At 37.2% G+C, this 12,321-nt stretch overlaps 1 protein-coding gene across 2 annotated transcripts in view; it reads right to left on the bottom strand.

Annotated features, from left to right (window-relative positions):
• Positions 1 to 12,321, bottom strand: part of Fgl1 (fibrinogen like 1) — a 52,637-nt gene that overhangs the window by 14,232 nt on the left and 26,084 nt on the right. For both annotated transcript variants that reach the window (XM_010621776.3, XM_010621777.3), the window contains 2 exons: positions 1,180 to 1,339; positions 843 to 940 (listed from right to left, as the gene is read on the bottom strand). In XM_010621776.3, the coding sequence (XP_010620078.1) occupies positions 843 to 940; positions 1,180 to 1,339 (258 nt within the window). The remainder of the gene's footprint in view (positions 1 to 842; positions 941 to 1,179; positions 1,340 to 12,321) is intronic.

Genomic DNA, 12,321 nt, shown 5'->3' on the forward strand with positions numbered 1-12,321 from the left:
AATTTTAAAAAAAAAAAAAAAAAGAGGCAGGGTATAAGAAACAAAGTCATTGAGTATACTGTGATATTTGATTGCAAAAACAGCTCCGATTCCTGAATTTGTCACCTCTCCCTTTTGCAATGATACTTCCTAACTCCCACTGTCTACTTCTTTCCCTCCTTTTACCTGAGTTAGTCTTGCGATTTGCTTTCACCGACGGAAGGAAAGTGGCAGTGTGTCAGTTCAGCGCCTAAGTCTCAAGAGATGTATGTGCTTCCAGCTTTTCCCTGGAAACCTGACCTGCTACAAGGACAAGTCCAGGCTGCCTAGCTGGAAGACGAGAGCCATGTGTCTCCGCTGAGACCATCCTGGAGCTACCAGCTTTCCACTAACCAAGGCACTGGTTGCAGATATGAAAGCAAGTCTAGCCCAGATCAGCAGAGCCCAGCCCTGATCAGCCAAACTATCCGCGAACCTGTAGATTCATGAGAAATAATAAATGTTGGCTTTGAAGATATGACGTTTTGAGGTGGTTTGTTACTGAGCATTATTCTGCCAACAGATAACTGATATATCATTTTCAGGCACTGCAGGCATTAAAATGATTACAATATTACATTTCCTTTCTTGAAATAGAAAATATACCCGAGAAAACAATCCCCTCCCAGCCTTTTTCTAGTTTCTTTTCCTCTCTTCCTAATTTTAAGTAGCTACATTTTGCAAAGGAGCTTATTGCCCAGCAAGTTTCATTACTATCTGCAAATCTTAACAGTTATTGAATTAGTTCCATTGCCTATGATTTCGTAGCAAATATTTTAGTGTTGTTTCTCTTGTATTTCAAATAGACATCAACCAAATTTTACCTTGTATAGTCAGTAGGTGAAGATTTTTATTACCCAGCCAATATTCACCATTTTTTTGAACAAAATTTCCAAAGCCATTTTCGTAGTCATTCCAGCCTCTAAAAATGTAAAATAAAAGCTAATTTTTATCAAAATCCAAATGGACATCTTCAGTACTCAAAGTACCCTCCACAACCCCCGCAATATTTTCTTGATTAGTTAATTCATTCTCAGTATTCTTACTAAGAGAGAATGCAATTTAAATCAATATACTTCAGATATTTTTTAAAGGCTTAACATAAATTTCACAAATCTCACATTTGCTGCCCCAGATAAATCCTTGTTGTAATTAGCACACCTGTTAAAGTTTTCACTGCCATCCGTTCGTCTCTGAATTACAGTCCAGCCTCCTCCATCAGACATGTCACAATACACAGAGAATTCTGCTGGGCTCTCCAGAGGCTTGATTTTGTAAAATCCACTGCGCTGATAGCCATCATTGAAAATCTCTGAACAATCTGTTCACAAAACAAGATACTATAACATACGTCATGAGCCTTTTTTTTTTAAAGGAGCCTCTAAATAACATTATTCAATACCAATGAAACACATAGTATAGATAATCCACTTTCTAAAATTTTATCTTGTACATCTCCCAAAGAACAGCAAGAAAGTCATCTTTTTGTCCCTAGAGTTTAAAGATCATCTGATTCCTTGATATTATTACAGGGGAAAAATGAAACAAAATAGGGATCATTTTCTTTTCTTTTTTTTTTCTTTTTTTTTTTATTGAGTTTATTGGTACATTTAGGGATACAGTACAGTTACATTCATTGTTGGGATCTTGTACCTCTACATGACAAGTCTTGATTCTCATTTTTTCCCCTTACCTCTGCCCTCCCTTCACCCCCTCCTCCCCTCCCCATCTACAAACACTTTATTTTCATCTTTTCATTCTCTCACATTTTTTTCTTTTCCCTTTTTGTTCTTCCCCTACGTATCACACCTTCCCTACATCTTTAGCTCCTTTCCTCCCATTTCTAAATGTCAGTAATCTTATTAGAATCTTATGCATTGTTGCAGAATATTCACACCAGGGAAACTATTCGGTATTTACACATGTGGGACTTATTTATTTCACTTAGGAGTATATCTTCAATATGTAAGGGATCATTTTCTTATTCATGATTTTGTGAAAAACAATTTTAAAATAAATTATATGTATTTGACTAATCACAATGTAAGGGGAATTTATCACTATTAGTCAGCACATAATATCTCTATTATAAAGCTAAAAGTGAAAGTAGAAATGCAACACCAAACCAGTAATTTAATATTGGTTATTTTGATTTAAAGACTTATAAATCATCTGAACATCCGGAGATAAACCCATGTCCTAATCTTGTTAGTTCTTGTAACCTCTCAGTCTCACTGGAGAAATCAAATTTCCCACTCATTGAAATTTCTTTTCTTTTGAGACAAGGTTTTGTGTGTAGCTCAGGCTGCCCTTAAATTCGCTGCCCTTGAATTTAGATCAGTCTCCTGCCTCAGGCTCCTGAGTACTGGGATTATAGGCCCATGCCTTCATGCCTAGCCTCACTAAAATTACTTTCTTTCTTTTTCTATATTTGTAATTTCTCTTTTCCTACTGAAATTTCTGTCCACATATTCTTAGATGTTTTAGCTAAAATCTGCAAGCTCCTGCTACCTTTTTCATCCTTGCATTCTTTGCTGTGCCATTCCTTTCACCAGTGATATAAAATAGCTAGTGATTTTTCATCAAAATATAATATTTATTTCTTAAGCCACTTGAAGATGGGAACAATTAGTATCTATTGGATCTCACCTAGGCTGATCTGTACAGGTTTAGAAAATACAGTTAAGAATTATTTAGATGCTCAGGAAACTATACTGTAGAGTGACTGAAGTTGTGGTCACTACAAAAAGGTAGTCTCAAAAATAATTAGTCACAGACTTCTGAATAAAAATACTTCAACAACAACTCTATCTTTCACATATTACTCTAGTCACTTTAGTAATTTTCTCTTTTTAAAATGTTTTCTAAAAATAAATAAATAAAAATGTTTTCTTCCTGATTGGATCATTCCAGTCTTTTAATATGTTTTTAAATTCTTTCTTCATGTTCATTGTTTTGATGTGGAATTGTCTGCAACTGTTTTGCCACAGCTAAAATAAACTGCATATTAAATAAGGGCAATAAGAATTTAAGAGAACAGGGCTGGGGATTTAGCTCAGCGGTTCGGTGGCCTGCCTTGCAAGCGAATCCCCCATACCAAAAACAAAAACAAAAACAAAAACGAAAAAAAAGAGAGAGAAAAAAATAAATAAAAAACTTTAGTTAAATTCTCAAGGCTGAGAGTTATAATACACTACTGCTATAGTGAGAAGTTCTTCTTTGTGATAATTTAGGCTTAATCTGTATATGTACTGCACTTTCAAGATTCAGGTGCACAAATATTTCATACATGTGCTGGATTATAAAAGGGATCCTGTTTTGAGGCAATGGTTACATAAAGGTAGCTCATGTTATTAAAAAGCTTACATCTCATGGTCAGGTATATTGTATAACACTTGCATTAAAATAAGCACATTTCAAACCAGTTAGGAAAGGAGTTCCTCACTTATATTTTATCTTCTACCAAAGACCTGAACACCAAAAACTCACAAGGTTCAAACTATTCTCCAGGAAAACATGGAAATAATCAGCTATATCACTTGCCTCTGGAAAACTTTATGAATATGGAAAATGCTGTTAACATTTTCTACCTGTTTTATTTTATGCTGTCTGTTTTTAAATTTTTCTTCTCCCAAGAAGAAACTGTCAAACATAACTTAAGATCCAGAGGAAGGCCTTCAAATGGAAACAAACAAACAAAAAACTTTGGGAGAAAAAACTTAAAAAATAACTACACACCAAAAAAAGAAAAAAGAAAAAGAAAGGCACCACTAGTTCAACAGTTCAGTTATAACTGAGCAAACAAGTTAAGGAGTCTATTTGTGGAAACATGACTTAAACTGAGGTAGCAGAAAGTTTGACCAATGTAGAGTTTAAAATTGATTTTTCAAAATATTTGACCCCCCCAATCCCCTGAAAATAGGAGAAAGGCAAGATTAGAGAGCTCTGTATTTATGGGAGCTTTAAAAATGTAAGGCTGCTTGGATACTTTCAAACATGAGAGAGAAGCCAGGGCTTCCTGCTCTCTTCTTTGGGCAAACACTACATTAAACTGGGAATGTGAATGGTTTCTCTGTGCAGAAAGCAAGCCACGTTGGAGGCTGAATTAGTGTAAGCATCAGAGTGACACGCCAGTCTGCCAAGAGGGACCTTTCTGTTATCCTAGAATGATAGCTGAGTCTCAAAGCTGCAAACCAAGGCAGACACTAAGTATATTGTTTTTGTGGTTGTTTTTATTTTTTCTTAGTGCATGTTTGCAGTACGTAATGATTCCATTCCTTATGGGGAGTTGATACATGTACTCATCTCATCTCTTTTCATCCCCTTCCCCCTCCCTCTTCCCTCCCTCCACCTCTTGAACCCCTTTTCACTTGAAAAAGATCTATCTCCCCACTTCCTATATTCTATCTTTTATTTTGCTCTTTATTTGTATTATAAGAGAAACTATGCACTTTTTAAGCTTGTGTAACTTATTTATTTCACTTAATATTATGGTATCAAAGTGCATCCATTTTCCTATATTGACTCAAGTTTATCCTTCTTTATGACAGAGTAGTTTATATTCCCACCAACAATATAGAAGGGTTCTTTCTGCCCTGAAGCCTCTCCAGTACTTGTTATTTGATTTCTTAATGATAGCCATTCCCTCCGAAGTAAGATGGAATCTTGGTGTTGTGTAAATTTGCATTTCTCTAATAGCCAGGGATGTTGAACTTTTTTTGTGTATTTATTGGCCATTTACACTTCTGAGAAGTGTCTATTCACTTCAGTTGTCCATTTTAAAAATTGGGTCTTTTATTTTGAGTGGTCTAATTTTTTTAGTTTGTTATATATTCTAGATGTTGATCCTCTGTCTGAAAAATAGCTGGCAAAAATTTGCCCTTCTATAGGTAGTTCCCTGTATTCTTTACTCGAAAAGTAAGCCAGGAGCAAGTCAGCTGTCAACTCACAGAGCAAGCTGGGCCTGCCAGAACCAGCCCTACCACCGCCATCCTTACTCACTCGCAGGTGACATAAGAAGGAAACTAAGAGGGGGAAAGAAGAGGTCTCTGGGAGTGTGTGTATTCTTTTAGGGAGGAATGGGTGGGGTCTTTCCTCTAAAAGCAAGAGAGAAAAAATAATGTCATAGATCGCTGACATTCACTGAGTACTTTGTTGGGGCTAAAGATATAGCTTATAATCCCAGGTATGTAGGAGCCTGAGGCAGAAGGATTGCAAGTTTGAGGCCAGCCTGGGCAATTTAGTGAGAAATTTTCTCAAAATAAATTTTAACAAAGTCCTGGGGGTATAGCTCAGTGGTAGAACACTTGCCTAGCACGTGTGAGGCTCAGTGTTCAATCTCCAGCACAAAAATATAGCTAATTTAGTCTTCACAACAAACAGATTTTCTTATTATCATTTTACAAGTGAGGAATATGAGGCACACAGAAGTTAAGAAATTCACTCAAAGACCATGGCTAGCAAGATGGGGCAGGACTTTGAAACTGCCTTTCTGCACCTACACTTTACTGCACATACTGCCTCAAGTGGCTGACACAAAGACGGGGGGCTCATAAAGAAGGACCACAGAGCAGCTAGTGTCTTGGGCTGGACAGAACTGATGCCAGATTGTTGTGACTGTCACAAATGCATGTGAACTTGGTACCATAGACTTTTAATTCTCAGTGTAACAGCACCTATCCAAGGGCTTTAAAAAAGATACAGTTTAATTATATGCTATAAAACTATGTGATTTAGGCATTGTTTGCACAAATTGCTAGGTTGTATATAATTAGGTGTTTTCTACCAAGCAGTGAATTAGAATTCAGAAAATAACTAATTTAGTAATAATATAGTAATTTGCAAATAAGAACAAAGAAATTTGTATTTTTACAGATCATATATATGAACAGCTCTTCTATTAAAAAGTTCAAGAGCACCAATCATAAACTTTGATGTGAGCAGGATCTTAATATTTTACAGTATTATATAGTATACATATTGTGTCATATCCCATTTAATCAAAATTTTTGTGTTACTTGTTTTATTCATTAAGTGTTTGTTCTTGGTAGACTCACTGGTACTATTTGCCAGTACACTAAAAAATAAAGTATAATTTAACTATGTTATGTTTCAGATTTTATTCCTTCTCCTTCATGCTTGGATCATATATGAAGATATTAAGTGCAAATCTACCAGCTTCTGAATTTTGATTTAGCTTTTATAGATAGAAATGGTCATCTAGAATGGCTATCATCTAGCTTATCATTATAATAGACACACATACACAATAATGATTTGTCTGGACTCTCTCCTTATACTCTTACCTAAGTCTTGCTGTGACCTTGGCATTTTAGTTTCTTGCTTTCTTCTTCAATGACTTCTTATTTCCCAGGACCTACTCAGCACTCTCAACACAGGGTCTGGATTTTCATTTCCTAAGTCTCAGTCTTCCTACGACTGGTCCCAGTAATAAGCACCCGACTGCTGTCTCCTGCCAGCCTGTGTTGCTGACCTGCTAAGATGGTGTTTGAATAGATACCCTGAATCTGGGGCTTGATTGGAATTGGGGATAATGGCTCAAAATGGATCAAAGATCTAAATGTTAAAACAGAAACACTTAATCTGCTGCAAGATAATTAGGTACAAATTTTGAAGACATAGGCATAGGCAAGGACATTCTGAACAGAATTCCAGTTGCACAAGAAATAATACCAAGAATCAACAAGTGGGATCGCATCAAATGAAAATGCTTCTGCATAGCAAAGGAACCATAGGGTGAAGAGACCACTCATAGAATGGAAAAAATGTTTGCCAGCTAATCCCTAGAAGGATTTAGAATATATAGAATATTTAGAATATATAGGGCTGGGGATGTAGCTCAGTGGCACCACACCTGCGTGGCAAGCACAAGGTCCTTAGTTTAATCCCCGGAACAAAACCAAACAAACAAAAAACCTTAAGATACACAAAGAACTAAAAATTTAGACCCTCCAGAATGAAAGACACAATCAAAATTTTGGCAGGTGAAATGAATAACACTTCTCAGAAGAAATACAAATGGCCAATAAATACGTGGGAAAATGTTCAACATCTCTGGCCATTAGAGAAATGCAAATTAAAACAACACTGAGATTGTAGCTTACTCCAGTAAGAATGGCTGCCATTAAAAAAAAAAAAATCAAATAACAAATGCAGGTGAGGCTTTGGGGGAAAACAAACCCTTCTGCATTGTTGGTGAGAATGTAAAGGAGTACAACCAGTATGGAAATAAGTGTAGAGACCCTAAACAAACAAACAAAACGTTAAAATAGAAATGCCATTCAATCCAGCTATTCCCCTCCTAGATATCTTCTGCAAAGACTAAAGACATCATGCAGTGATGCAGGCACATCCCTGTTTATAGCAGCACACAGTTCATAATAGGTTAATTTGGAAGCATCCTACATATCCATCAACAGATAAATGGATAAAGAAAATGTGACAATTATATTCAATAGAGGACTAATTGAGGCCATCATGTTGAGTGAAATAAATCAAACACACAAGCTTAAATATCACACGGTTTCTCTTCTATGAGAATAGGTTATAAACAAGGAGAAAAATAAAAGATAAGAGGAATTAGAGAGATAGATCTTTTCTATAAGGGAAGTGAACCAAGAGATGGAAGGAGGAAGAAGAAAGGGGTTCAGAGAGGATGAAAAAAATGAAGATGTCTTACATACCTGTAACAACTCCTCACAAGCAATGTAGTAATTTTGTACTGCAAACGTGTATCAATAAAAAAAATTTTTTTAACAACCTGAAAGAAGTGAGGATTGAACTGTGATCTGAAGGATGAGTAATAGGAGTCAGCTCAGAGGGAAGGGTGAAATAGTGAAACTCCAGACGGAGAAAAAGCCTAACGCAAAGTCTCAGAGGCTCAGGAAGGAAGATGCTATTAGGAAATTCAAATAAACATAATGCACCTGGAAAGTAATGTGCAAAAGTGAAGCCTGACAACAAATAACGTCCAGATTCTGGTTCCCCCATGTCCTTTGTTCTTTTAGATTTGAAAATTATTTATATATCTCTCCTATCAAATGAAAGCTTTATATAACACCTTTGATGACCATCTCCCCAGTGACCTTCCATCCTCTAGTAACCACCATTCTACTCTGCTTCTATGAGTTCAACTTTTACAGAATTTACCAAAGTGTGAGATCATGAAGTATGTGTCTTTCTGTGCCTATTTTATTTCACTTAATAACCTCTGAATCCATCTCTGTTATAAAAATGACAAGATTTTCTTCTTTTTAAAAGTTAAACAGTATTATATCTATATATCCCATTACATATCCCATCTTTATCCATTTATCCACTGATAAATATAGGTTGATTATCTTTCTTAGGTGGTGCTAATGGCACTGCATTGAAAATGGGAGTGCAGCTATCTTTTCCACATTCTGATTTTATATTCTAAACATACTATGGATTTCTCATAGAATCTCTAAGATACTTTCTTGTGGATCAGTGACAGTGCCCTGTGCCTGTGGTTGGCCCTGTGCTCAGTGAAGCCCTGAGAAAATGATGCTTCCGTTTTGTTTGTTTTTATAAAGGTACTACCGTTGTAGGTCATACAGTGATACTCACAACACTGCAAGGCATGTTAATTTGTCAAGACTTCCACAGCAAAGTACTGCTGGTCAGTCAGCTTAAACAACAGAAATGTACTTTCTCAGTGTTCTCCACAGTTCTGGAATTGGAAAGTCACTGTCTAAGTATCATCTGGTTTGGTTTCTTCTGAACCCTCTCTTCTTGGCTGACAGATGACTGCCTTCCTCGTGTGTCCCCATAAACTCTTTTTTTGTTTGTTTGTTTGGGTTGTTTGTTTGTTTTTTTAAGACAAAGTCTTACTATGTAGTTGAGAATGACCCGGAATTCACTATGTGGCCCAGGCTGGTCTCAAACTCACAGTGATCCTCCTGCCTCAGTCTCCCGAGTACTGGGATTACTGGCATGCGCCACCATACCCGGCTCCCATAAACTCTTTAGTAAGTTCCTGATTTATGAATGAGTTCCATTCTGGGATAATGCTCAGAAGTTGTATTCATTCCTAAGGCTGACAAACAGAGTCTTATACAGTACACTTGTGAAAGTTTAAAATTCGAATATTTGTAAGTTAGGGACTTACTGTGTTCTGTATTTCCTTGACAACTCTCTTTGCATTCAGATTTTCTCTTCTTGTAAGGACACCAGTCAGACTGGATTAGGGTCAACTTTAACAGCCTCATTTCAACTTAATAAACTTCTTAAAAGTCCGCTGTCCAAAAATGATCACATTCATAGGTTCTGGGGTTAGGACTTCAATACATGAATTTGGGGAGGGAGCAGAAAATTATTTTCTGTAGACCAACTCTGTGAATCTTCCACAAATAACTGAACCAATTACACAGTGAGTTCCTACAATTCAACATCTGTTTTACTGGCAGAATAGGTAGCTGGAGTTTCTGAGTGAATACCTGACCATCTTACAATCAGGCCCAAAACCTCAGCCAATGAAGAAAGTACCATAGAAAAGAACTGTCGCAGGACCCCACATTCTCCCTAAAAAAAAGGAAGTGTTCAACTAGGTGACTCCAGTGATTTGGGCCCTTCTTGGGCTATGGGAAGAAATTTGAAAAAGACAGACCTGGCTCTAGTCTTGGACAATCACATCCACATGCAACAGCAAAAACATAAATCCTTTTCTATCGGATAGGAATTCTTGTTTAATTGGCCTGGGATAGACAATTCCTGATGGGTCACTTATCCTTCTCCACATTTTGCCAGCAGAGTTTATGTTGTACTTTTTTTCAAGGATGTTTGTTTGTATAGTGAAGAGCCTTGGAAGATAGTGATAGTGTCTTCCTGTGGAACCAACAGTAGTTTTGTTTGCTGGGCACTAAAACAAAGATAACATCTCCCTCTGGAGCAAAGTCTAGGAATATTTGCTTGTAACCTCTTATAAAATATTGGGGTTTCCTAAGCTGGGATTTCCAGCTGTGACCTAGCCCACTGTCCACTTGGACTATTCCCTACTGTCCTTTTGGTATTTGGGGACAAGTGACATTGATGCAGACATAAAGCTCATGTCCCTGGCCCAGAAGTCTCACGTTGTCTGCCAGGGTTCATGTAGGCTAACCTGTTGGCTTGAAAATAGAGAAAAATCCCAAGCTGCTCATAGGCATCAGGATTTTAAAAGGTCACTAGGTGATTCTACTGAGTAGCTTTGACTGAGAATCACTGTCTTCCAAGCATATCTACTGATTCTGTCTCCTCTTAGATTGCTATCCTGATGCTTCTTTTATTGTCTTGCCTGATCTTCATTGTAGTTTTTTTTTCTTAGGTTCCAGTTCCTACTTCTTTGCCTCTGGGGCTACTCCCAAGTCTGTTTTACCCAGATATCCCTGCTTCCTCTTAGCTTCATGCTCCGAAGCCACAGGCCAACCTTGTGTTGTACTTATCACTACTGCAGGGCAGTGCCTTCAGCCTCTTTCTGACCCTTGAAGACAACAGAGGAAGCACTGGACTCTAAGGATAAAGGGAAAGGATCAAGGTGCTGGACAGTGTTGTTATGCCATTTATCTTCTTGTGAAAGACAAATAACCCTAGACGTTGGACAATAAAGTGTCAGGAGCCAGGACAAGGAGTCTGAGCCGAATGAAATTAGGATCTTGGTAAGGAGAGAAAAAGGAGCATTTTATTAAACCATAAGTTGTACTACTCTCACAGCTTATATCCTAAACTGGTGAAGCACAAAATAAGGATATTTGTATTCTTATTATCGTGGTAACTTTTTGCCATACACAATCTTTCAGTTATATTCAGACATGTTTCCCAATTTATATTTACTCATCTTGCTATTCCTATCTCTGTATATTGCCTTGCATTCCTAAGTATGAGGATCTCCTATACTCTATGAAATCTGATAGTTAACAGAGATATAAGTACAGTAAGCAAGATCCCAGGCCCTGCACAGTGCCGAGAAGACAGACTTATAAACAGAGACATTATAATGGATCATGGTAGTGCAGTACTAGACATATGAACAAAGTGCTCTAGATAGGATCCTCTCCATTTCTGACAACTGTTTATTTAGTTTAATCAAAGCTTTTTACTCTAGAGGAAGTCACATGAACAATATTAATAAATGTGTATAGATGTGTGTAATGTGTTCAAAGTTTAAGATCATTTAGTTTCAGCCAGGCACATGCCTATAATCCCAGCACGCAGTAGGCTGAAGCAAGAGGATCACTATGAGTCTGAGGCCAGTCTGGGCTACACAGGCAGGCAAGACCAGCCTGAACTATATCATAGTGATTCCTTGATAAAAACAAAAATAACAAACAAAACAAACCTAATTTAAGTTTAGTGGGGAATATTGGCCCAATCAAAAGTAAAATTGTCAAATAAAAATATTCCCTTTTACTTTGCTTAATATGTATGCTTCTCTTTTTTTCCCCTGCCTTTTTATTATATTATTTTTTATCCTAAAGAACATCAGGGTGTAAGAGGGAAATCTAGGCATGGCAACACACACCTGTAATCCAGCTCATTAGGAGGCAAAGGCAGGAAGATCATTTGAGCCCTACTAGTTCTAGGCCAGTCTGGAGAACACAGAGAGACCCTGTCTTGAACAAACAAATCAAGAAATGGCATAAATATAACAAAAAAGCTACAAAAATAAAAACAAAGTCAAAGCCAGAACTGGTGTCACATGCCTCTAATCCTAGCACTCAGGAGACTGAGGCAAGAAGACTGCCAGAAGTTCAAGGCCAGCCTGGGCTATATAATAGTGAGTTCAAGGTCAGCATAACTACATAGCAAGAATCTGTCTCAAACCTCCCACCAAAAACAAAGTCAAATGAAAAATTCACAAGTATGTTTTTAATGAAATTAAAAGAGGAGTCAGTCAAAGTCATTCCTGAAAATTAGCATTATTACCCTGTTTCCAAAACCAGACAAGGATCCAACCAAAAGGAGAACTATAGGTGAATCTCCTCAATGAATATATATGTAAAAATCTTCAACAAGATCCTGGCAAAGAGAATGCAATAAATCATTGAAGAGATCATACATCATGACCAACTAGGCTTCCTCCCAGTGGTGCAAGGATGTTTCAACATATGCGTTTTCATTACTTTTCTTGTTGCTGAGACAAATACCCAACACCCAAAGTTAAAGGAGGAAAGGTTGATTTAATTCACAGTGTGCAGCAGTTTCAGTCCATAATTAGCTGACTCCAAGGCAGGGTGGCATGGCAGACAGGTATCGCGGAGGAGAAACAGTTCATGGCAGGCAGAA

The sequence above is a fragment of the Fukomys damarensis genome, unplaced genomic scaffold (genome assembly GCF_012274545.1).
Source record: "Fukomys damarensis isolate Sample0158 unplaced genomic scaffold, DMR_v1.0_HiC HiC_scaffold_18, whole genome shotgun sequence".
Lineage (NCBI taxonomy): Eukaryota > Metazoa > Chordata > Mammalia > Rodentia > Bathyergidae > Fukomys > Fukomys damarensis.